We start from the raw sequence: 27,301 nt of genomic DNA, 5'->3' as shown, positions 1-27,301 counted from the left end.
CATTTCTGCCCCCCTTGGGGGCAGATTGGCAGATTTTAGGTCAATCTGCCCCCAAGGGGGCAGAAACCACTAGGCACTGGGGATTTGTTTTTTGCCGCCAATGTCACGCAGGGGGAGCGACGCCGTAGGCAAAGGTCGCTCCGGGGGGGTAGGGGTTGGGGGGGCAAATTTATTTTAGGGCATTTCTGCCCCCCCCGGGGGCAGAAATCTCTAGGCGCCAGGGCAAATTTTTTTTTTTGTGTTTTTTTTTTTGTTCGTTTGTTTTTTTAGAGATGGGGAGCGACCCATCAGGCAAGGGTCGCTGCCCTGGGGGCAAATTGTATTTAGACCATTTCTGCCCCCTTGGGGGCAGATTGGCCGATTTTAGGTCAATCTGCCCCAAGGGGGCAGAAACCACTAGGCACTGGGGATTTGTTTTTTGGCGCCAATGTCACGCAAGGGTCGCTCCTGGGCAGGGGGCGTTTGGGGGGGTGGGGGGGTCAAATTTATTTTAGGGCATTTCTGCCCCCCCCCCAGGGCCGGATGAGCTAGAGGCCAAAATCCACAGGTAGGCACTTTGCAAAAAACACCTCTGTTTTCTGTGAAAAAATATGTTGTGTCCACGTTGTGTTTTGGTCCATTTCCTTTCGTGGGCGCTAGGCCTACCCACATAAGTGAGGTACCATTTTTATCGAGAGACTTAGGGGAACGCTGGGTTGAAGGAAATTTGTGGCTCCTCTCAGATTCCAGAACTTTCTGTCACCAAAATGTGAAGAAAAGGTGTTTTTTTAGCCAAATTTTGAGGTTTACAAAGGATTCTGGGTAACCAAACCTGGTCAGAGGCCCAGAAGTCACCCCATCTTGGATTACCCTGGGTTTCTAGTTTTCAAAAATGCGCTGGTTTGCTAGGTTTCCACAGGTGGCGGCTGAGCTACAGGCCAAAATCCACAGGTAGGCACTGTTTGCTATGAAAAAATTTGATGTGTCCACGTTGTGTTTTGGGCCATTTCCTTTCGTGGGCGCTAGGCCTACCCACACAAGTGAGGTATCCTTTTTATCGGGAGACTTGGGGGAACGCTGGGTGGAAGGAAATTTGTGCCTCCTCTCAGATTCCAGAACTTTCTGCCACAGAAATGTGAGGAACATGTGTTTTTTTAGCCAAATTTTGAGGTTTGAAAAGGATTCTGGGTAACAGAACCTGGTCAGAGCCCCACAAGTCACCCCATCTTGGATTCCCCTAGGTCTCTAGTTTTCAAAAATGCACAGGTTTGGTAGGTTTCCCTAGGTGCCGGCTGAGTTAGGGGCCAAAATCTACAGGTAGGCACTTTGCAAAAAACACCTCTTTTTTCTTTAAAAAAAATGGGATGTGTCCACGTTGCGTTTTGGGGCGTTTCCTGTCGCGGGCGCTAGGCCTACCCACACAAGTGAGGTATCATTTTTATTGGGAGACTTGGGGGAACGCTCGGTGGAAGGAAATTTGTGCTTCCTCTCAGATTCCAGAACTTTCTGCCACAGAAATGTGAGGAACATGTGTTTTTTTAGCCAAATTTTGAGGTTTGCAAAGGATTCTGGGTAACAGAACCTGGTCAGAGCCCCACAAGTCACCCCATCTTGGATTCCCCTAGGTCTCTAGTTTTCAAAAATGCACAGGTTTGGTAGGTTGCCCTAGGTGCCGGCTGAGTTAGAGGCCAAAATCTACAGGTAGGCACTTTGCAAAAAACACCTCTGTTTTCTTTTAAAAAAAACGGGATGTGTCCACGTTGCGTTTTGGGGCGTTTCCTGTCGCGGGCGCTAGGCCTAACCACACAAGTGAGGTATCATTTTTATCAGGAGACTTGGGGGAACATAGATTAGCAAAACAAGTGTTACTGCCCCTTGTCTTTTTCTACATTTTTTCCTTCCAAATATAGGAGGGTGTGTAAAAAAGACATCTATTTGAGAAATGCCCTGTAATTCACATGGTAGTATGGCCACCCCGAAATTCAGAGATGTGCAAATAACCACTGCTCCTCAACACCTTATCTTGTGCCCTTTTTGGAAATACAAAGGTTTTCTTGATAGCTATTTTTTACTCTTTATATTTCAGCAAATGAATTGCTGAATACCCGGTATAGAATGAAAATGCACTGCAGGTTGCAGCTCATTTATTGGCTCTGGGTACCTAGGGTTCTTGATGAACCTACAAGCCCTATATATCCCCGCAACCAGAGGAGTTCAGCAGATGTAACGGTATATTGCTTTTGATAATCTGACATTGCAGGGAAAAGTTACAGAGTAAAACATAGAGAAACATTTATGTTTTTTTCACCTCAATTTCAATATTTTTCTTTTTCAGTTGTTATTTTCTGTAGGAAACACTTGTAGGATCTACACAAATTACCCCTTGCTGAATTCAGAATTTTGTCTACTTTTCAGAAATGTTTATGTTTCTGGGATCCAGCATTGGTTTCATGCCCATTTCTGTCACTGACTGGAAGGAGGCTGAAAGCACAAAAAATTGCAAAAATGGGGTATGTCCCAGTAAAATGCCAAAATTGTGTTGAAAAATTGGGTTTTCTGATTCAAGTCTGCCTGTTCCTGAAAGCTGGGAAGCTGCATAGTTTAGCACCGCAAACCCTTTGTTGATGCCATTTTCAGGGGAAAAACCACAAGCCTACTTCTGCAGCCACTTTTTCCCATTTGTTTTTAAAAACAAACGAAATTTTCACTGTTTTTTGGCTAATTTCTTGCCCTCCTTCAGGGGAACCCACAAAGTCTGGGTACCTCTAGAATCCCTAGGATGTTGGAAAAAAAGGACGCAAATTTGTCTTGGTTAGCTTATGTGAACAAAAAGTTATGAGGGCCTAAGTGCGAACTGCCCCAAATAGGCAAAAAAAGGCCTGGCACAGGAGGGGGAAAAGGCCTGGCAGGGAAGGGGTTAAAGGCGCTCTCATGTGATGATGAAGGAAAAAAGGGAACTGTGAAAACAGTAATTGCTTAGGATCACAAAATGTGGTCAAGTGGGAGTATGGAATGGTAAACAGTTTCATGCATTCATGTTGTTCAATTTGGCAACAAAAGATTATTTCTTTCACCCTCCTATTTTAGGTCAAAGCTTAATAATTTGTGTTTAATTCTTAGAGGCAGGAAAACAGTGCACTATGTTAAATACATTTGAGATACGCATGTTTCATAAGGATTGGTGGCAATAGTGTTTGGCGAGGGTGATATTTTAATGCAGAAGTGAAAATGAAAGCCAGAGCAACCCTTCGTCTTCATCACATTGATACAATTTTCTCCACATAGGGAAACGTTTTGATTAAATGTCATCCATTCTTGTAGTAGTGAACCCATCCACTCCTAACCTCTTCACCTTTTCAGATTTTCAGAGAGCCATGCAGTCATGGTTTCAGTTTTCATACATCCATACAATGATTGGGAAAGGTTCAGTTTATAAAGTATGTGTTATAAAATGCACAATATTTGCATTTTTTCAAGCATTTCTTGGTAGGGACTTCTTAAACTCTTGTTCTAAAGGTCGTGTTCACTTGTTGCATTTGCTCACATGCAGACTGTAGGCTGGTCTTGCAAAATGTGACAGTGTTGCTTTTGGTTTCAATGTGGCCCTGAATGTTATCTCATGGAAGAATTAAATGTATTGGCAGCTGAATATTGCTTAGAATGGTCATGCTGGTCCTGTTTTAGGTTTCAGTTACAAACAGCCTCAGTTGTTTGTTGGCCAGACCTTTTTCAACATACATAGCGGGGGTTTTGGGCCAGCCCCTTGGTCATGCCGCAAATGCTTTGTTGTCTTTTTCAGTTGTCTCCTCCTTATTCAATGGCCCTACCACCTTTCCTTTCTTAGTGGCAGCCATGAGCACTCACTCTCAGTATGTTCTGACAGGCCGACTTGTATCCTTCCAATGATGACTTTCCTTGCATATAGGGAACTCCTGCAAACCTTTCCTCTTTGTACCCCATGAAAGTTTCAAGATGGCCAGTCGTGAGTAGACATGCTCACACATATGTGCCAGGCACAAAGAAAAACATTTGTTTTAAGAGTACCAGTGCATCATACATGACAGTTGAGGATATGCACACTTCCTTTGTGGCCATTTTTCAAATATTTGTAATGTTTTTGCAATCCCATTCAAAGATAGCCACCTCAATGTCCACACATTCATGGCAACTAACTTGCACATAAACAAATAGGTTTGACTGCTGGGATCTATTGGCTTTCACAATGCTTATTTTTTATCTGCAGCCCAGCATATTTTCCTCAGGCATTATTCCAGATTTTAAAACTGGTCAGATATGGACTAAAGTTACTTACTCTACTTTTAGTTTTGCTCCTCAACAGGAGTGCTTTAACATGTGATATTACAACTGATAAAGAGGAATTAAAAAAATTGCTCAAAGGGTGATTCAATAAAATCATCCCTTTCAAGAAATTGAATATGTCTGCACTAGACAGCCCACCAAGAAGTTTAATAAGGATCTTCTCTGACTAAAAAAAATAAGTGCACGTGTAAAATGTTTTGAGAGTGCCAACTATAGTTAATCAACTATAAAGCAGTATGTGGTTAAAGCTGCCAAAACACTGTTAAACTCCAGTTAATTAGTTAGTTTCCTAACAGACTCCTTAGTTCTAATGCATTTAGGCATAAATGTAAAAATTATTCGGAACTCATTTGACACTCAGTGCTGCACTGGGCAATTCCAGTAACTTGGGGCCAGATGTATCAAGCGATTTTGCATTCGCAAACGGTGCGAATCGCAAAATGTGGCCGTTTGCAAATGCAAAAATGCCTTTCAGAATGTATGAAAGGCATTTGCAGTGCAATTTTAAGGAATCTCTAAAATAGCGATTCCTTAAAATTGCGACCCCCAATTAGAGAATCGCAAATTGCGATTCTCTAAATAGGAAATCACAAATAAGGAATCCTTATTTGCAATTTCTTTAGCACATGTATCAAGCGTTTCCTAAATGCGAATTGGGCATTTAGGAAATGCAATTACCACCAACAAAAGTTGGGTGGTAACCATGTGCAAATTTTAAAAATGCATTTTAAATGCATTTTTAAAATTGACATGTAGCGCACACATGCCGCTAAGGCATGTGTGTGCTTCACATGTCCGTAAAAATATTTTTGGGGTGCAGCAGAGGGGGCCTTAGGACCCCAGCACCCTGGGATTTGCATTTCCTAAATTGCGAATTCCTAACTGGAATTCGCAATTTAGGAAATGCAAAACCATTTGCATCAGTCCCATAGGTGCAAATGGAGCTGGATTCTCTATTTGCGATTCGGTAATAGCATTTGCGAATTTTAAGAAATCGCTATTACCGAATCGCAAAAATCAAACATACCATTTTGCATTTCTTAAATAGCGATTTCTTAAAATTCGCTATTTAAGAAATGCAATTTGGTTTTTTGATACATCTGGCCCTTGGTTCTTCTTCACAGATACTGCCGATATTCACATTATTGACATCCAACAAATAATGTTGTTGTTTCCACCTCATTATGACTGTGTTTGCTGACAGATGATTTCTCACTACAACATGTAATTTAGATTTTTATGTCAAAGATCACTTCTGAATTAATGAGCCTTGATGTTTAAATTGGTCAAGTATATAAAGTTATCTCAGCTGTTATTGTAACTACTTTGAATAAGGAACCGCCTGATTTAGACCAGGAAGGATGAACTATGATACTTCAGAGTGGAGGAGGACTTAAAATCTACAACCTTGATGGGTGATAATCAATATCATTTACAGATGAGCACCAGCGATAACCCTCGTACCCTGAAAGGAACTACTGTCCTAGCGGTTTTGTTCAAGGTAAAGAAGCTTGGGCAACAGTGCCATCAGTTTTGACACAGTCCACCAAACCTTTAACATTTTTGGTTTTTCAAAAACAGGCTCTTAAAATGGGAGTTTGTTATTGAAACCTAAACAGCTTATGATCCCCACCCCTGGGGGATTTACCCTAGTGATGACAGATAGAAAAATAAATAAATCAGACAATCCACTCCGAATAGAGTGAGGCGGATGATGGCATTACTCTGATGTTCCCTTCTTCATTGAGCCATTAGAGTTAGCTTTCAGTTCATGGAGGCAACAGGAGATCTACTGAAAAAAGGCTGACGGCCCTCACATCTCTAAATGAGGTGAATGGATCATCAGTTCCAATCTGTGCAGTCAGGGATGCGTTGTCATCAAGTGGTGCAGTTGTCAATGCGATGACCTCAAGCAGTGGTGTGGCGTTGAACCTCTTGCCATGAAGGCGATGTGTCATCATCAAGCCGCGTAGCTGATGATGTCAGGAAAGAGGGCAATGCGCCAGTTCCAAGCTGCGCAGTTGGTGCTGCAATGTCTTTGTCCTTGGAGGCAGGGGTGATGAGTCAGCAGTGAGTAGAGATGTGGTGGTTCCAATCAGCACAATGACAACAATGCTTGCATTTCTGCGGAGAACAGCTGCCGAACCTACTTCCAAGTGCCCAGAACTGGATTGCCACCACTTGGCAGGGTAGGACTCACAGTTGGCAGAAGCTGTAGCAGAGCTGAGTGAAGTCTTTGATATGCCTGAGACGTCAGAACAGCAGGAAAGCCAGCAAGCCCTTGGAGTCACTTTAATTCTGGGGATGTAGAAGTGCAGATTCAGTCCTTCTCACCCTCAGGCAAGGAGGGCAGCAGCTGGCATGGCAGGCACAGTAGAGCAGGAATCCAGTAAGGTCCAGCAGAATTCAGCACAGTGACATCCCTTCAACAGCACAGCAGGCCTTCGTCCTGGCAGAATGCCCTCAGGTTCAGAAGTGGACTGAAGTGTTGGTGTCTGAGGTCCATTGCTTATACCCAGTTGTGTCTTTGAATTGGGAGAAACTTCAAGGAGAGGCTTTTGGAGTGCACACAGTCCCTGCCCTTCCTGCCCTGGCCGCAGACTCACTAAAGGGGGGCATGGAGCTCTTTGTGTGAGGACAGGCACAGCCCGTTCAGGTGCACCTGTCAGCTCCTGTCTCCCATCCTGCCCAGGCTGACCCATCAGGCTGTTAATTGCCCATCGGGATATGGATGGCCCATCTCCTGTTGTGTGTGGCTGTCTAGAGGAAATGAACAAGGCCCATCTGTCACTCACCCCAGATGTTTATTCAGAGGCAGACAGAGGCACAGAATGGTCAAAGTGAGAAAATGCCACATTTTTATAGTGCCATTTTCAGAATTACAATTTAAATTTCAACTTGACCATCAGTTGTGATTTTAAATTGTGATTCCAGAGAACGCACATGTGGGGGTTCCATCTCTTCCCAATTAGACATTACACTTATACAATGTAATAAGTTAATCCTAATGTTATCCTATGGGAGAGATAGGCCTTGCAGTAGTGAAAACTTAATTCAAGTGTTTTTCACTATCTGGACATGTAACACTTAAAAGCACACATCCTACTTTTTAAATCCACTGCACCTTGCCCTTGGGGCTGTCTAGGGCCTAGGTTAGGGATGGCATACATGTATTAAAGAGAAAGGTTTGCGTCTGGCAAGAGGATTAACTTGCCAGGTCAATATGGCAGCTTAAGACTGCACCCAAAGTGTTGGCAATGGCAGGGCTGAGTCATGTTTAAAGGGATACTGAAGTGGGTGGCACAATCAGCGGTGCCGCGCCACCAGTAGTATTTAACTTACCTAACCAGGCCTATGTAGTGCACTCCACTAGAGTCCTATAGGTGAATTGAATATGCCAATTGTGAATAAGTCAATTCACTACGTTTTAAGCAGCGCACCCATGCACTTTAGCACCGGTTAGCAGTGATAAAGTGCCCTGATTCCTAAAACTAACTGACTGACTGACAAAAACGAGGTCAGAAAATGAGGCGGTGGAAGTAAAAATGTTAGGGGATGACCCTGCAGAAAGGGCCAGGTCCAAAAGTAGACATGATAATGAATTTGCTACACTTGTGTAGCCTCCAGTATTGTTTAGCAACAGGTGCCTTATTTAGAGCCAAGATCCACTAATGATTTTATCTCCTGTTTTTATATTTCTGCCAATTGAGAAACAATTCTGCATTTTTACTCCATATGTGCATTCAGCTGTAAAACCATACACAAGTTAATGTGAAACCACAGGGCCCGTGTACAGTAATAGTCACTCCTCTATTTTTAGCATGAGGTCAAGTAGGTGGGTAGCGCGGTTGCTTCCCATTGGCTTCTTTAACTTGTTAGTAAACTAAATAGGGAAGATTCTAAGCCTCTAAATTAATGACCTAAGGTGGGTAAAAAGTTTAAACATTACACAAAATTGTCTCAGATGCACCTTAGGTGGTATTGCAGCCTAAACCTGGTTGTGAATACCAGAGAAGTTTGCACAAGTATTGTTAAAACTCTATGATCTACAGTAGTGGACCTCTCTGTGCACCACAAACCTCTCCATTACTATTTAGAATGTATTTGAACTGTATCTAAAGGAAAATCTGTCCCTGAGCCTCAGTCAGAGTTTATGGTATTTTGTCTCCCTCCTTCCCTATTTAACAGGGCACGAGGCAGGAATGCCCTTCATCCCCTCTTCTTTTTGCTCTATACCTGGAACCCTTTGCACAATGTCTCTGCCAAAATCCAGATAGAACCACAATCCCTCTTGGTGGTGATCAACACCTCCTTAGTCTGTATGCAGAAGATGCCTTTCTGTCCATCACTGATCTCTTGACTTCGCTCCCTGGTGTAGGGATTTAAAGTCAACCTGCAGAAGTCCCAGATTTTAAATCTATCTGTTAGCTCATGAACAAACTCTGAGATCTCTGGTCCCATTTGAGTGGTCAAAAGACAGCATACCTTATCTGGTCATTTCTCTGGCCCGGACCCTCCCTAGCTAATTACAGGATTGCGGCAGTTAAAATGACTATCCTGCTGCACATCCCATTCTTGTTTCAGACCATGCTACTGACCCCACCCAGGGAGTTATCCGATCCCTTTAGCTCAACATCGACATGTTCATCTAGGACAGCAAGAAACTCCGTCTTCACCGGCATTTAATGTCCTGCCCGAAGACTGCGGGTTGCCTGGCTGTTTCTCAATTGCTTTGATACTACCAGGTGGTCCCACTGCATTACATACTTGAATGGAACCGACCTTTATCGGAGAAGCATTGGTCTTTTATGGACAAATCCATCCTGGGCTTCCACATTTCGAAGGAAGTGGGGCTTCCTCGTAAATACAGGGTGTGGGATGTATGTTCTTCACCAGTCCATGAGCAATGTAACAGTTGTGGTGTAGGATTCAGTCATGGTTAAGGCAGGCCTCAGCTCCTTTCCTTCCCCTATGACTCCTACACTGGCTAACCCCGACTTTGCCCCCGGGATGCAGCCTGAACAATTGCAAAGATGGCAGGAGGGAGGATGCAAATGGATGGTTTGTCTTTTAAAAAATCAGGAGATTATACCATTTGCCCACCTCAAAGACAACTACTCCTTGAAAGACTTGGATCAGGTGCACTACCTCCAGCTTTCTCACTGGTTGTCTGGGCTGGAGATTAGGCCAGGAGCAGGGACACCATTGTTTCCCTTTGATAGATGGATCTTGCTCACACAAGAAGACAAGCGCCTTATATCCGAGCTCTATGCCTTCTTGGGCAGAGAGGTGAATCCACCCAAAACTAAAGGACAGATTTGCTGGGAAGCTGGGCTAGGCAGAACCCCCTCCACTTAGGAATGGTGTGATATTGTTTTACAGAGCACACCACACTAAATACAACATGGCTGGTACCGAAACAGCATTCAAACTTGTCTCCTATTGTTATTTGATCCCACCGCGAATACACCAATGGGATGCAGCACATTTTAAGGAGTGCTGGCGGGATGTGGTGGTACTGGCACCCTATTCCACCTTAGGTGGCATTGCCTGATTCTCACTCAGTACTGGGATCAAGCCCTGCAAGACACTGACACAGCCTTTGACACTTCTATTCCCAGGTTCCCTGCATACACAATATCAAGCCTCCCAAATTCCCTGGCTTATCCACTGCATTTTATCAGAGGGAGGCAAATGGCTATGGTTCTAGCAGCGACACACCAGGTCATTATCTCCCTGTGGGGGCACTGACAGATCACCCAAACACACCTACTGGCTACACAAATTTGGTTTATATTGGAAATGGAGAGGTTTGCCTTGACGGCCGAGTCAGATTCTGCTACTTACTCTGACCTATGGGCTCCCTTCATACACTTCCTCTCTTCTGAATTCTATGAACGAATGTGCCCTACTTATTTGCAAATCCTGCGTTTGATTCCCGACCAGTACCTGGAGACTGCCTCAGCTCCTACTGAACAGTCCATACAATTTGCACCCCATCCTGATTCTGCATGGTGCCACTACATCTGACCTATTGATATCATGGCATCGGGGATTGGGTTGGGGAAGGGGGTTATCTCCTTTTGTACCTTTAAATGCGTTATTCTTCATTGTCTCATATTAGCTCCCAGCCCTGAGGTTGAGGGTGTTTGCTAAATGTGTGACTTAGCTCGCTTTCTATGCTTGCATGCAGCCAGACCTAAGGGTTTTAGTAATTATTCTGTGTATTCAATGATATTGGCAATATTAGTAAAAAGAATTCTAACATAAAGGAAAAGCTGTAATGAAATAATGTGTTATGTTGCCTACAACATGGCATGCAATCATGGGTTAAAATGAAATTGCAGAAGATACTTAGAGGCTTCATCCAGGAAGAAACTTTAGGAACTTACAAAAAATGTAAATAACAATATGATCAACTCCACTTACACAAAATGGTTTATGAATTATAGTGCTGTCACCGTGATTGCAAATCATTTGTACCTTTTAACATCTATCAAATGAGAAAGAAAATATATTTGTTTTCTTATTTCCATTCACTTTCCTGGAGATTAGAAAAAATAAAGGCTATCATAATTTTATCAATCACCTTGTTCAACCCTTCCATCCTGCACAAAACATAGCATTAGCTGTGGCCAGTGCCCACCTTTCTCATCCACTTCAAGGAGAAAAAAATGATGCCCATGGAATGCCCAGCAAGGTGTCCACCTCTTGCATGCATTGCCCACAAAGGAGAGAAATGTATATTGCCAATTACGTTTTTAAAGACTCCTTCCCAATCCTACCACTCATCTCCCTTCCTGTGATGCCACTTTTTGAAGCTTAAGCATAACTGAGAAGTGAAGATATGAAATGTATTCAGAGCAGAATTTGAAATTTGGCCCCATATTCACAGTCCACCAAACAGAGATTTGCTGCTTTTTACCTGGGTTTAAGGGACGGCGGGTTACTACAGCCAATAGAGTGCCATTACTAATATGTATAGACAGGCAGTTGCAAGTTGATTACCATTGATCTTACAAAATGTCAAAGTAGTATAGAATGATCGACTTCTCCATCTACTTGGTAGGCGTTCACACAGATCTGCACTGAGTTCTTAGTTCCTTAATCTGACTCAGTAGGAAGACACTAACACACCTTCCTCCTCCCTGCTGCCTCATCACCACTGGGTCACGCTTATATCTTCATGCCTTGCTTCTCAACTTCAGTGCTATACTCCCTTTCAATTTACGCTGAGTAGCTACCTGCGCGATCTTAGAGTTCAAGTAGGAGCAAAGACAGTCAGTTTCCTGAAAAGACTTCCATGGCCAGCCCAGAACTGACTGTTAAATGTAGTGGGAGCTGACGCAGGATGATAACCCTGCAAGAGTCTAGGCTGGGGAGTTCGATCCCTTGGTCGGATCACAGCTCCTTGGGGAGTGTTGGAGAGTATCAGTTTATATCAGCGGTGGCTGCAGAGAGGGGTCCTCCCTCAAAATGTGAAGTTTCTGTTTGTGTTGCTAGTTGCTGTGTAGCTGAGGACATCAAGAAGTCACCAACACCCTTCCACAGTCCCGGACCTTCAGCTGCCACCCACCCCTTTAGGCAGAGGGATGCTTTTAAGACTTAACACCCTAAAACATACTCTGAAAAGCTTAAAGCTTCAAATGCTTCATAGGTATAACTGTAGAGTTGCAAAGCTTCAAAATTTCATACCACACTAGAAGTCCAAAGCACGTCCTGATTTCTGATCCACATTATCTTAAGCAAAGTTGGACAACTGGAGTGTTCCCAGACGCCCCCCTTTTTATCTGAAAAGGTGAAAAGATGAAAGGCTAATGCAAATGCAGTGAGAATGAAGGTGGTGTTTGTAGGTACAAGAACCAGACAACCTTATCGCAGCTTGACAAAGTGTGAGTGAGCAACTGCAGCAGGTATCTGCATACTAGCAGGTTTAATGGTGTATGGTTAGTTTTGAAACCCCAAAATTCCCAGTTGTCATGGATGCTTCCCAGGGGTGCACATTGGAACCCCTACCAGGTAGCCTGCACTAAGTTGTTGTTGGGAACAGTGAACTTGAATACTCCAAGACTGGGTGGTAATAAAATCGATATACTTCTGTTTGGTGATGACACAATAACTCTTTCATTAACTGAGTTTGCTAAGCATGAACTCCAGGAGGATTCCAAGGCTATGGCCGGGAAAGGCAATTAACAACGAACAACAGCAAAGCAATACAGGTGGTCATGAACCCGAAACAATAAGCAAAGCACATGTTCAGTGTTAGACCTGACAGCCTTAGGGTGGTCACCCCTAACTTTTTACCTGCCTCTCTCCACTTTTTGGACACTGTTTTTGCTGGTTTTTAGACTCTGCGCACTTTACCACTGCTAACCAGTGCTAAAGTGCATAAGCTCTCTCCCTTTAAACATGGTAACATTGGATCATACCCAATTGGACTATTTAATTTACTTATAAGTCCCTAGTAATGTGCACTGTATGTGCCCAGGGCCTGTAGATTAAATGCTAATAGTGGGCCTGCAGCACTGATTGAGCCACCCACTTAAGTAGCCCCTTAACCTTGTCTCAGGCCTGCCATTGCAAGGCCTGTGTGTGCAGTTTCACTGCCACTTCGACTTGGCATTTAAAAGTACTTGCCAAGCCTAAAACTCCCCTTTTCCTACATATAAGTCACCCCTAAGAAATAAGTCACCCCTAAGATGTGTCCTAGGTAACCCCTAGAGCAGGGTGCTGTGTGGGTAAAAGGCAGGACATGTACCTGTGTAGTTTTCATGTCCTGGTAGTGTAAAACTCCTAAATTCGTTTTTACACTACTGTGAGGCCTGCTCCCTTCATAGGCTAACATTGGGGCTGCCCTCATATATTACTGAAGTGGTAGCTTCTGATCTGAAAGGAGTAGGAAGTTCATATTTAGTATGGCCAGAATGGTAATACAAAATCCTGCTGACTGGTGAAGTTGGATTTAATATTACTATTGTAGAAATGCCACTTTTAGAAAGTGAGCATTTCTCTGCACTTAAATCTTTCTATGCCTTACAATCCACGTCTGGCTGGGTTTAGTTGACAGCTCCTTGTGCATTCACTCAGACACACCCCAAACACAGAGTACTCAGCCTCACTTGCTTACATCTGCATTTTGAATGGGTCTTCCTGGGCTGGGAGGGTGGAGGCCCTGCGCTCACACAAAGGACTGCCACACCCCCTACTGTGACCCTGGCAGGCAGGATTCAACTGAAAGGGGACCTGGTGCACTTCTAAGCCACTCTTTGAAGTCTCCCCCACTTCAAAGGCACATTTGGGTATAAAACAGGGCCTCTGCCCTTCCACCTAAGACACTTCCTGGAGAAAAAACTTGTAACCTGAACCTGCATCCTGCCAAGAAGAACTGCCTGGCTGCCCAAAGGACTCACATGACTGCTTTCTCTGAAGGACTGCTGCCTTGCTGTTGCCCTGCTGCCTTGCTGTTCCCTGGCTGTGGTGAAGAATTGCTCTCCAAGGGCTTAGATAGAGCTTGCCTCCTGTTCCCTGAAGTCGCAGGACCAAAAAGACTTCTCTCTTGCAACTGGACTCCTTGTGCGGCAAAAAATTAGACGCACAGCTAGCTCCGCAGTGAAAAATTCACCGTACGCCGACCTGGGACGACGCCGCTCGACTTCGGAAAGAAAAGATCAACGCGCCGCCTGCGGTGCAACTGGAACTTTGACGCACGGCCCACCAGATCGACGCACAGCTGACCTGGGACAATGACACCCGACTCCCAGAAGGGAAATCAACGCTGCGCCTGCTGTGAGGGAGAAATTTCCCTGCATCGCCCACCGGAACGACGCAGAGCTTGCCAACAACCCCTGAATTTCACGCACAGACCCGTGGCGTCTGAAAACCCCGCAACCCGAAGAGGAGGCAGTCTGCACTCCGGAAAACGACGCAACGTCTTCCCTGCATGGAAAATAACGACGCAAGTCTGAGTGTGAAGGGGCGAAACCGATGCACACACCATTTTTTCACGCATCTCCTCCTCTGCGGCCCTTTGCGGAGATTTTTCACTCAAAACAGGTACTTTTGGCTTGAAAGAGACTGTGGGGGTGATTCTCACCCTGGCGGGCGGCGGAGGTCGCCCGCCAGAGTTCCCCCCTCCAAAATACCGCTCCGCGGTCGAAAGACCGCTGAGGGTATTTTGGGTTTTGCACTGGGCTGGCGGGCGACCGCCAAAAGGCCGCCCGCCAGCCCAGTGCAAAACACCCTTCCCACGAGGACGCCGGCTCAGAATTGAGCCGGCGGAGTGGGAAGGTGCGACGGGTGCAGTGGCACCCGTCGCTTATTTCAGTGTCTGCAAAGCAGACACTGAAATACAAAGTGGGGCCCACTTACGGGGGCCCCTGCAGTGCCCATGCCGTTGGCATGGGCACTGCAGGGGCCCCCAGGGGCCCCACGACACCCCATACCGCCATACTGTTCCTGGCGGGCGAACCGCCAGGAACAGGATGGCGGTATGGGGTGTCAGAATCCTCTGCGCCGCCATGGAGGATTCATTTGGGCAGCGGAAAACCGGCGGGACACCGCCGGTTTTCCGCATCTGACCGCGGCCAAACCGCCGCGGTCAGAATGCCCTGAGGGGCACCGCCAGCCTGTTGGCGGTGCTCCCGCCAACCCTGGCCCCGGCGGTCCATGACCGCCGGGGTCAGAATGACCCCCTTTGTTTGCTTTTAAAAGACTTAAGACACTTTATATCACTTTTCAGTAATATCTTTACATTTCCTTTTGCATCTTTGATCGTTTGTGACCTGCAAATATCCAGATAAATATCATATATTTTCTAAACACTGTGTGGTGTATTTTTGTGGTGCTATATGGTGTTATTGTATGATTTATTGCACAAATACTTTACACATTGCCTTCTAAGTTAAGCCTGACTGTTCAGTGCCAAGCTAACACAGGGTGGGCACAGGATAATTTGGATTGTGTGTGACTTACCCAGACTAGAGTGCGGGTCCTTGCTTGGACAGGGGGTAACCTGACTGCCAACCAAAGACCCCATTTCTAACATTGGTGATCAGCGGTGAGGATAGGAATTGTATTTGTGCAGTGACATACAGTAGCTAAGTATTCCACTACCTACCCACAGTTGAAGGTCAACTTGATTTTTTATCTCTTTTTGCAAATCCGTTTTTCCTGTCACTTTTTGACTGAAATCCTCACTCAACATGTCTCAGGCTGGGTCTCAAGCAGACGATTTTGACCTAGCCCTGTTGGAGACATATAGGCCCATATTTATACTGTTTTAGCGCCGCATTTGCGTCGTTTTTTGACGCAAAATCGGCGCAAAGTTACAAAATACCATTGTATTTTGTAAGTTTGCGCCGCATTTGCGTCAAAAAACAACGCAAATGTGGAGGTAAAAAAGTATAAATATGAGCCATACTGTCAAAAAGCTGAAAGGGTTCTGCAGGGATATTGAAGTACCCACCCAAGGTGCCTCCAGAAAGGAGGAATTTCATATGGCGCTGAGGGCCTGGGGAGAACCCCATTCAGAGGAGGATGCTGAGGAGTGGGGTCCAGAGGATGGCCCCTCACAGGATTTCTTTCCATTAATGGATAAACTTACCACTGCAATTTAACATTCACCATAAATGGAACACCCCTACAGAGAGAGAGATTATTCCTTTGACTACCTAGACAGCAGAATTGACCACAACTTCACATGGTTACATCAGAAACAAAACCTTAAGAGGTTTCTAAGATGCAAGCAATGCAACAATGCAACAATTTTGAGTGGAATCCTACAGGTAAACAGAGTAAAGGTAATTACCACCGCTAAATATGGTGCAGCACAGGGAACGTTACAGTGACACTTTCGACAAAATTGAAAAACACTGTCTGACTTCCCTTTTGTACCTAGGCCTAGGTACTCCACTGATCCAACAAATGCTCAAACTGTGCATGCATCTCATCTCAAAAACAATCACACTGAGCCCTGCTCTAGTTAGACTACGGTCCACATGAATTCACGCACTAAGGTTTATGTGAGGTCGATCCAGGACATAATTAACATGTAAATATGGTGCAACGTTTTTGGCCTTCTAACGCCACATTAGCGTCAAACAATTATGTTAATGTGGTGTTAGAATGGTGCTTGGCCTACATAAATCCGGGCCCAAGTATGTGCAATCAATATGCTACATGGAGGAGACCCTAAACAGACTTGGTTTCGGTCAGCTAAGGACAATGGGATTTGGGAATAAACCTGGTTACGATTTATAAAATAATATAAAGCTCCTGGTCAACTAGACAAGAAACACTGCTAAAAGGACTTCCAGCCCTCCCATTGTTGATAGGATACCTGCCATCAAGCCAAAACATAGGTTCAAAGGTTATTTATATATTATCTCACCTGGGATACACTAGACATTGTACTTAAGATTAATATTGAGGATCTTGCCTCTATGTAATTGTATACTAAAATCTAAACACAACGAGAACATGCAAAGTAAGTAACTGTGACTGCAAGAAGGGTGGACTCAAAACAACTGTTCACATTATTTTTTTCTTTGAAGAAACCCTCAGTAACGAAGGCGATGGCTACTACCCCTGTTTAAGGCCTGTGACATAAAAGCCACAAGAATGAGCTGGGATTATTCTGACTCAGCTGCAATTTACCTGTAGTATCTCACCTATGGTCACCACTATCCTTTAAGTGTATACACCTCTTCATTGCTCCATGCAACTGGCAATACGCTTGAACCACATCAGTTATGTTAAACGTTTTAACTACGAGTGCATTTTTATTTTATTCTACATTAATTTTGTTGAATGCTTAGTCTTAATAAATGCTTTTGTATGATTTTAAGCCAAAACAATAACAATAACATTGATTGGCTGATTTGCAATAAAACATTAATTTAGGAATGGGTAAACTAATTAAACTATTTTAACAACTATTTATGTAACAGTTGCAATTTAATTCAAATAAAAATAATAATTTATGAGCAAGCACTCTGAAGACCCACTTCGCAAACCGATTTGCTCATATACGTTCAACAAATACATATACATGACTAATTGAAGAGAGCAGGGCATTCACAAAAGACGACATTGGACTCAAAATTCCACGTACTAAATATTACTACACAGTAGATTAATATGCATGGCTAAATACTAGTCAGCGGCGGGTATAAACTTTTGCAGACTGGGTATGATTTGGAAACTTTATGGGTATTCACGAACCTTTGTCCATCTTGTTATTCAAGATGGAAGGGGTTGAACATTTTCTCCAAACAAGCGCAAGAGTAAAGCCTTTCGAGGTTAGGAACGGGAAGGCGACTGTCTAAATTGGAGTGGTATGTAAGTGAGTGGGCTTCTTCACAGGTTTCTTCATGCAGCGACATTTACTCAGAGCGCAATAGTGAGCCATATGCTATTGTGTATGTAGAAGTTTTCAGAAGCGTCTAAATTGTTAATTCACATTTTTTTCTAGGAATACGCTTTCAAACTTGCAACTGTCATAAATGTTCTGCATACTGTTGGAAACTTCTGCGAATTTTCCAATGCTGTGAATTGTCACACTGTCGACGCTGTAATGATGTGTGTGAGGATTTAACTGACTTTTGTGACACAGCCCCCACAGGCCCCTGAACTCTGATACAGGCCCCATGTGACTAAAACGACGTGATGCTTAAACGTGTACACACTCTGAAATTCAAGTTGAGTGATAGAAGCATCTAATCTTGGCATTACCCAACTCTCAACACACATTTGCTATTTAATGAATGCCACTCTTCTATTCTCCGAGCCTCTATCAGTAAGCATTTAATGGAAACGATAGCTTGGTCATGGATTAGTGATCACATCCTGAAATAAAAGTACACAATTTCGAACTTTTTAAGCTTATTTCACATCATTTAGTGAGACTCTTACCTCTTGTCGTGTATAACCGCGCCTGCAATAAAAAAAAAAGACAAAATAAATATACGTATACAAAAATGAAATCAGAAATTTGTTTTTAGTGATTCATATAAAATGTTTTAGAAAAATATCGTACAGCTTGAAATTGTGGGTTTAGCTGTTTAATCTGTGCAGCTTTTAGCTCATCTCGTTACATTTTAATTATTTGCTAATCATGTACATAATCACAAATATCTTTCATAAAGCAGATAAAGTATCATAATTGTGATGAAAGCTTCCCGACGCAAGACTGGTTAACCCTTCCTTTTAGTTGGAATGAACATCATGCTGGTGTATAAAGAAACTAGGCATAAAACATTCAAAGCACAAGCCCTGCTTGACATGTTGCATCCATCAAATGGAATTGTCATGAAATGTCATGAAATATCATGAAACCGTTCATGATGACGATTGTTACATTTTGATTTTCCCACCTAATCTTCTCAAATGTATTGACACATTCTAATACACTCACCTGCCACTGAATCGAGAGCACCTTAGCTCTATAACTATATTTGCACATGTGAAGGCATAGAGGCACACACATTCACAAAAACATATTCACACGCGTACATCAACTGCATTACCCGATATGTAAAACACGCACACACACACACACAGTCACACATCTGTGCAAACACGCACATGTGCAAGGCCAAGATCCGTGCTATTACAACCTGCTATCAAAAAAATAATAGCAGCATACAGGATAAAGCAACTCTAAGATAACTTAAAAGGGCAAACAACTCACTGAAGAACTCTGGGCAGAAGCACGCCCTTCATACATCAACAGAACTCTTAGGTGACGTGTCATATTGATGTTAATTATGATAAGGCGAATTGTAGTCTGTTTCATACATGGTTGTTCCGGCACAACCCTTGGTTTCTTGTAGCTAGGTTATACATGTTCTGTGTAGTAGGGAGAGTTTGTGACATCATTTGTCCCGGGTGAAAAGTGCAGATTCACTTTTTCGCCAAGTGATTATTGCAAAATCCTGATTTGCAGTGGTCATTCAGTGCAAAGGTTGGTGGAGGATTGTCTATCAGTGCATAGGTGTTAGAAATGGGGTTTTTGGTTGGCAGTCAGGTTACCTCCTGTCCAAGCAAAAGCCCTCACTCTAGTCAGGGTAAGTCACACACTATCCAAGATTATCCTGTGCCCACCCTCTGGTAGCTTGGCACGAGCAGTCAGGCTTAACTTAGAAGGCAATGTGTAAAGTATTTGTGCAATAAATCATACAATACCACCATATAGCACCACAAAACTACACCACACAGTGTTTAGAAAAATATATAATATTTATCAGGATAATTGTAGGTCAAAAAGAATAAAGTTGCAATGGAAACTTGTAGAAATATCACAGGGAAGTGATATAAAGTGTCTTAAGTCTTTAGAATGCAATACAGTGTCTTTCAAGCACAAAGTACCTGGTTTCTGGTGGAAAATCTCCTCAGAGGGCCACAGGAGAAGAGATGCGTGGAAAAAGGGGTGTGTGCGTCGATTTCTCCTCAGCACACACAGACTTGCGTCGGTCTTTTCCACGCGGGGAAGTCGGGCGTCGTTTTCCGGCGCGCAGACAGTCTCTTTTTGTGGATCGCGGGGATTCCCAGATGTCCCGGGTTTGTGCGTGGATTCTCCTGCTTGTTTTCCGGCTGCGCGTCGTTCTGCGGGGCTGCGCGTCGAAGTTTCGATCTCACGGTAGGCGTCGCGTCGATTTCTCCTTGGAAGTCGGGCGGCGTTGTCCTTGCGAGGCCGTGCGTCGAAAGTTTGGTCTCACGGCAGGCGTCGCGTCGATTTCTCCTTGGAAGTCGGGCGGCGTTGTCCTTGCGAGGCCGTGCGTCAAAGTTTCGCACTCACGGTGGGCGTCGCGTCGATTTCTCCTGGAAAGTCGAGCGGCTTTGTCCTTGCGAGGTTGTGCGTCGATGTGCGGCGTTTTTCTCGCCGCGAAACAAGCTGTGCGTCGAAATTTTCGGCGCACGGAGCGTCCAAGTGAAAGGAAGAAGTCTTTTTGGTCCTGAGACTTCAAGGAACAGGAGGCAAGCTCTATCCAAGCCCTTGGAGAGCACTTTCACAGCCAGACAAGAGTTCAGCAAGGCAGCAGGGCAACAGCAAGACAGCAGTCCTTTGTAGAAAGCAGACAGGTGAGTCCTTTGAGCAGCCAGGCAGTTCTTCTTGGCAGGATGTAGTTTCTGGTTCCGGTTTCTTCTCCAGCAAGTGTCTGATGAGGTAGGGCAGAGGCCCTGTTTTATACCCAAAGGTGCCTTTGAAGTGGGGGAGACTTCAAAGAGAGGCTAAGAAGTGCACCAGGTCCCCTTTCAGTTCAATCCTGTCTGCCAGGGTCCCAGTAGGGGGTGTGGCAGTCCTTTGTGTGAGGGCAGGCCCTCCACCCTCCCAGCCCAGGAAGACCCATTCAAAATGCAGATGTATGCAAGTGAGGCTGAGTACCCTGTGTTTGGGGTGTGTCTGAGTGAATGCACAAGGAGCTGTCAACTAAACCTAGCCAGACGTGGATTGTAAGGCACAGAAGGATTTAAGTGCAAAGAAATGCTCACTTTCTAAAAGTGGCATTTCTAGAATAGTAATATTAAATCCGACTTCACCAGTCAGTAGGATTTTGTATTACCATTCTGGCCATACTAAATATGACCTCCCTGCTCCTTTCAGATCAGCAGCTGCCACTTCAACAGTGTATGAGGGCAGCCCCAATGTTAGCCTATGAAGGGAGCAGGTCTCCCAGTAGTGCAAAAACGAATTTAGGAGTTTTACACTACCAGGACATATAACTACACAGGTACATGTCCTGCCTTTTACCTACACAGCACCCTGCTCTAGGGGATACCCAGGGCACACATTAAGGGTGACTTATATGCAGAAAAAGGGGAGTTCTAGGCTTGGCAAGTACTTTTAAATGCCAAGTCGAGGTGGCAGTGAAACTGCACACCCAGGCCTAGCAATGGTAGGCCTGAGACAAGGAAAAGGGGCTACTTAAGTGGGTGGCACAATCCGTGCTGCAGGTCCACTAGTAGCATTTAATCTATATGCCCTAGGCACCTGGAGTGCACATGACTGGGGACTTATAAGTAGATTAAATAGTTCAATCAGGTATGATCCAAAGTTACCATGTTTACAGAGAGAGAGCATATACACTTTATCACTGGTTAGCAGTGGTAAAGTGCGCAGAGTCTAAAAACCAGCAAAACAGTATCCAAAACGAGGAGGGAGGCAGGCAAAAAGTTAGGGGTGACTACCCTAAGGCTGTCAGGTCTAACATGTGTCCCCCCCAGCTGAAAGTGGGGAGAGCTACCCGACCTCCTGGGAGCTCTCATCGCTAAGGCGGAAGTACCTGGAGAGACCATCAGCATTGGCGTGGTCAACCCCTGGGCGATGTTCCACCGTAAAGTCCATCCCCTGTAGGGAAATGGACCACCTCAGAAGTTTTGGATTCTCACCCCTCATCTGCATGAGCCATCTGAGGGGTCTGTGGTCTGTCTGAACTAGGAAGTGAGTCCCAAACAGGTAGGGCCTCAGCTTCTTCAGGGCCCAGACCACAGCAAAAGCTTCTCTTTCAATAGCACTCCACCTCTGTTCCCGTGGTAATAGCCTTCTGCTAATAAAGACTACCGGTTGATCTTGGCCCTCCTCATTTAGCTGTGCTATGACTGCCCCTATGCCATGCTCTGAAGCGTCTGTCTGCACGATAAATTCCTGGGAGTAGTCAGGGGCCTTGAGCACGGGGGCCGTGCACATGGCTTCCTTTAGGGCGTCAAAGGCTTTCTGACAAGCCTCTGTCCAATTCACCAACCTAGGTTGCTTCTTGGACGTGAGTTCTGTCAAGGGGGACACAATGGTACCATAGCCCTTGACAAACCTGCGGTAGTATCCGGTGAGGCCTAAAAAGGCTCTCACCTCAGTCTGGGTTCGAGGTGGTTGCCAGGCTTTGATAGTTTCGATCTTGGCCTGGAGTGGCTGCACCTTGCCACCACCTACTAGGTGTCCCAAGTACACCACGGAACCCTGCCCAATCTGGCACTTACTAGCCTTGATGGTCAGGCCTGCCTGTTGCAGGGCCTGAAGCACCTCCTTGAGGTGGAGCAGGTGTTCCTCCCAGCTGGAACTGTAGACAGCTATGTCATCCAGGTAGGCTGCACAGAAGGCATCCTTGCCAGCCAGGACCCCGTTAACCAACCGTTGGAAGGTAGCGGGGGCATTTTTTAATCCAAAACGGCATCACTCGGAACTGGTAATGGCCGTCAGGGGTGGAAAAGGCGGACCTTTCCTTAGCCCCCTCAGTCAGGGCGATCTGCCAGTACCCTGAAGTAAGATCAAACGTACTCAGGAACTTGGCAGCGCCTAGCCTGTCCACGAGCTCATCAGCTCGGGGGATGTGGTGAGCATCAGTCCGGGTGACTGAGTTGAGACCCAGGTAGTCCACACAGAACCGGAGCTCTGGCTTCGCACCTGGGGCAGTAGCCTTAGGGACCAATACCACTGGGCTGGCCCAGGGACTACTGGATTTCTCAATGACCCCTAGAGTCAACATCTTGGAGACCTCCTCCTTGATGCTGGCCTTCACCTTATCCGACAACCTGTAAATTTTGTTTTTCACAGGGAGACTGTCACCGGTGTCAATATCATGAACACAGAGGTGGGTCAGCCCCGGAGTAAGGGAGAACAGGGGGGAGAACTGCTCCAACAGCTCATAACAGTCTCCTTTCTGATTTAGAGTCAGGGTGCCAGACAGAATGACCCCGCTTACTGACCCATCACCTTCTTGGGCAGAGAGGAGGTCGGGGAGAGGTTCACTCTCCTCTTCCGTTCCTTCATCTGTGACCAGAAGCATGTTGATCTCCGACCTCTCACAATGAGCTTTTAGTCGGTTCACATGGAGCACCCTTAGGGGATTCCTAGGGGTTTTGAGGTCCACTAGGTAAGTGGCCTCCCCTTTCCGCTCCTTTATTTCAAATGGGCCAGACCAGCGGTCCTGGAGAGCTCTGGGCTCTACTGGCTCCATTACCCACACTTTGTCTCCAGGTTGAAACTCTACCAGGGTGGCCTTCTGGTCATACCATTGTTTCATCACCTCTTGACTGGCCTCAAGGTTATCTTGGGCTTCTTTCCAGAAGCGGGTCATCTGGTTGCGGAGGGCCAACATATAGCTGACCACATCCTGAGGGGGTGCCTTTGGAGCTTTCTCCAATCCCTCCTGGACAATGCTTAAGGGTCCCCTGACAGGGTACCCATAGAGAAGTTCAAAGGGACTGAACCCTACCCCTCTCTGGGGGACCTCTCTGTAAGCAAAGAGAAGGCATGGTAAGAGGACGTCCCACTTACGCCTCATGGCCTCAGGAAGGCCACCAATCATGCCTTTCAGGGTCTTGTTGAATCTCTCCACAAGACCGTTCGTCTGGGGGTGATAGGGTGTGGTGAACTTGTAAGTTACACCACACGCATCCCACAGCGACTTCATGTATGCGGACATGAAGTTAGTGCCTCTGTCAGACACTATTTCCTTGGGGAACCCCACACGGGTAAATATCCCCATCAGGGTTCTGGCCACCACCGGTGCAGTTACTGTCCTTAGAGGGATTGCCTCTGGGTAACGGGTGGCATGGTCCACCAAAACCAGGATGAACCTGTTGCCTAAGGCAGTTTTGGGGTCCAAGGGGCCAACAATGTCGATGCCCACCCTTTCAAAGGGGGTGCCAACGACAGGAAGTGGAATCAGGGGGGTTTTAACCCTTTTTCCTGCTTTACCACTGGCCTGGCAGGTAGGACAGGATCTGCAGAACTTGTCTGAGTGTGTCCTCATTTTGGGCCAATAAAAGTGGGTGACAAGCCTGTTAAAGGTCTTGCCCTGCCCCAAATGTCCTGCCAGGGGAATGTCGTGAGCCAGACCCAGTAGGAAGGTTCGGTAACATTGGGGGACCACCAGCACACGTGCTGCCCCAAAGCCCGGAACCTTAGGCTCACTGTAAAGGAGATCATTCTCCCAATATAGGTGGTGATCGCCAGAGGCGTCGCCGGCTGCCTGGTTTGAGGCTTGTTTCCTCAAACCTTCTAGAGTGGGACATTCTTTCTGCGCCTTGCAGAAGTCCTCCCTGGTGGGTCCACCCTCAACTTGCCAACCAGCAAGCTCAGGTAAGTCACCTAGGGCGGCGATGTCTTCCCCAGTTGGCTCGGAAGCCTCCTCCTCAGGAGCCCCGTCAGCCACTGTGGGAACAGCGGGGGCCGGTTTCCCGCACCCCTGGTCCCTCCTCCTGGCAGCTCTCTGGGCCATCGTTCCAGGCTCCAGATGCCCTTGACTTCCCTCTCGGTCAGCCATGGACCGTGTGGTCATGCAGACCCACTCAGGTAACCCTAACATCTCCAGGTGAGACCTGAGCTCCACTTCTTTCCAAGCAGTGTGCTCAAGGTCATTGCCTAACAGACAATCTACAGGCATGGCAGGACTCACAGCTACTTTCAGAGTACCAGAGACCCCCCCCCACTCAAAGGGAACCAGAGCCACCGGTAGGTGACTCTCGCGATTGTCAGCTACTCTGACCTGGTGGAATGTATTAGGCATTATCTGCTCTGCTGACACCAGCTGACTCTTGATAGTAGTCATACTGGCTCCTGTGTCACGCAGAGCCTCCACCCTCTGCCCATCAATGGTGACCCACTGCCGGTACTTGGAAGTATTTCTAGGCATGTGGGCCTTGGGCACCATTTCTCCTTCTCCCAGGGACACTAGGGAAATCTCCACCTGTTCCCCAAAGCTAGTTGGGTCCATCTCCCCCCCGAGTGCTACACTAGTCAACCCAGGTGCCTGTCCGGTAGTGGACGGTGCCCTCTTGGGGCACTGAGGATCGCCTTTGTAGTGACCATATTGGTAACATTCCATGCATTTGGGGCTAGATTTTCCTGACTTGTCAAATGTCCCTGGCTTTCTCCCAAATTTGGAAAAGGAAGGGTTGCCACCCCCTCCCTGGGAATTCTTTTGGGGGCCTTTAGAGAGTTCCTTATCTGTAAGTTTATCTCCCCCCTCTTTCTTCTGTTGGGAACCCTGACCACCTTTGTGGGAGTCCCCCCCAGGTACCTTTTTGGACACTCTGGTGCTAACCCAGAGGTCCGCCTCCTCAGCAAGCTTCCTGGGATCAGTCAGCTTACTATCCACTAGGTGCTGGCGCAAATCTGTATAAGTAACATTAAGCATATGCTCTCTCAGGATCAAATCATATAAACTTTTATAATCTGCTACTTTGTTGCCCCGCACCCATCCATTCAGTGCCTTACTAGAGAAATCAAAGAAATCTACCCATGTTTGTGTGGTTTGTTTGGTGCTGTCCCTGAACCTCTGACGGTATCCCTCAGGGGTCAGCCCAAACTTGGCAAGTAAAGTGGCTTTCTGGAGTGGGTATGTGTTTTGATCCGGTGGATCCAATGTGAGAAGTGTGTCCCTCCCCAATGGCGGCACATAACCCCACATAGCTACCCCCCATTGCCCTTCAGGAACCTCATGAGCCCTTAGTGCAACTTCATAAGCAGCTAACCATTTATCTATGTCATCTCCCACCACAAAACTGGGCACCACATTTTTGGGTATACGAACCTTCTTTTCTCCAGCAGGTCCTGTCTGTATGCTGCCACCATTATTGCTGGATTCAGACTGTCTTGCCTTGATCTCCAGCTCCTTGAGACTCAGTTCATGAGCCAACAATAGTTTCTTTTCAGCCAAAGCTCTTTCAGCTTCCACTTGTTTGGCTGCTCTTTCAGCTTCTGCTTGTTTGGCTGCCCTTTCAGCTTCTGCTTGAATCTGTTTGGCTGTCCTTTCAGCTTCAATCTGTTTGGCTGCTCTTTCAGCCTCAGCTTGTTTGGCTTCTCTTTCTGCCCTCCTCTCCTCCTGTTGCGCCTCAATTTTCAGTTTTGCCATTTGCAATTGGAACTCCCTTTCCTCTCTCCTTTCCTCTGCGGTCAGGCTTTGCATGGAGACACTGCTCCCTGGTCTGGAAGGGTGCACAATTGCAGTGGTAACACCATCCATAGATAGTGAAAATCCTTCTGAGGGGCCATTTTCTGGCTCCCCTTCCTCATCATCCTCTAAATGGGCTTCTGCCCAGGCCCTCAGCGCCACTTGAAAGTCCTCCTTTCTGGAGGCCCCTTGGGTGGGTACCCTCAATGCCCTGCAGAATCCTCTTAGTTGTTTGACCGTGTATGTATCCAACTGGACTAGGTCAAAGTCCCCTGTCTGAGACCCAGTCAGAGACATGTTGAGTGAGGATTTAGTTTTTGAAAATTGTCAGGAAAAAACGGATTTTCAAAAAGAGATAAAAACCAAGTTGACCTTCAACTGTGGGTAGGTAGTGAGATACTTAGCTACTGTATGTCACTGCACAAATACAAGTCCTATCCTCACCGCTGATCACCAATGTTAGAAATGGGGTTTTTGGTTGGCAGTCAGGTTACCTCCTGTCCAAGCAAAAGCCCTCACTCTAGTCAGGGTAAGTCACACACTATCCAAGATTATCCTGTGCCCACCCTCTGGTAGCTTGGCACGAGCAGTCAGGCTTAACTTAGAAGGCAATGTGTAAAGTATTTGTGCAATAAATCATACAATACCACCATATAGCACCACAAAACTACACCACACAGTGTTTAGAAAAATATATAATATTTATCAGGATAATTGTAGGTCAAAAAGAATAAAGTTGCAATGGAAACTTGTAGAAATATCACAGGGAAGTGATATAAAGTGTCTTAAGTCTTTAGAATGCAATACAGTGTCTTTCAAGCACAAAGTACCTGGTTTCTGGTGGAAAATCTCCTCAGAGGGCCACAGGAGAAGAGATGCGTGGAAAAAGGGGTGTGTGCGTCGATTTCTCCTCAGCACACACAGACTTGCGTCGGTCTTTTCCACGCGGGGAAGTCGGGCGTCGTTTTCCGGCGCGCAGACAGTCTCTTTTTGTGGATCGCGGGGATTACCAGATGTCCCGGGTTTGTGCGTGGATTCTCCTGCTTGTTTTCCGGCTGCGCGTCGTTCTGCGGGGCTGCGCGTCGAAGTTTCGATCTCACGGTAGGCGTCGC

General features: G+C 45.9%; 1 protein-coding gene across 1 annotated transcript in view; it reads right to left on the bottom strand.

Moving 5' to 3' along the window:
* The window catches only part of PCDH15 (protocadherin related 15), a 2,681,631-nt gene that overhangs the window by 80,592 nt on the left and 2,573,738 nt on the right, over positions 1-27,301 (bottom strand). The window contains exon 32 of the mRNA XM_069240977.1: positions 18,211-18,232. Coding sequence (XP_069097078.1) covers positions 18,211-18,232 — 22 coding nt within the window. The remainder of the gene's footprint in view (positions 1-18,210; positions 18,233-27,301) is intronic.

The sequence above is a fragment of the Pleurodeles waltl genome, chromosome 6 (genome assembly GCF_031143425.1).
Source record: "Pleurodeles waltl isolate 20211129_DDA chromosome 6, aPleWal1.hap1.20221129, whole genome shotgun sequence".
Taxonomy (NCBI): domain Eukaryota; kingdom Metazoa; phylum Chordata; class Amphibia; order Caudata; family Salamandridae; genus Pleurodeles; species Pleurodeles waltl.
This window is presented reverse-complemented; position numbering and strand designations above follow the sequence as displayed.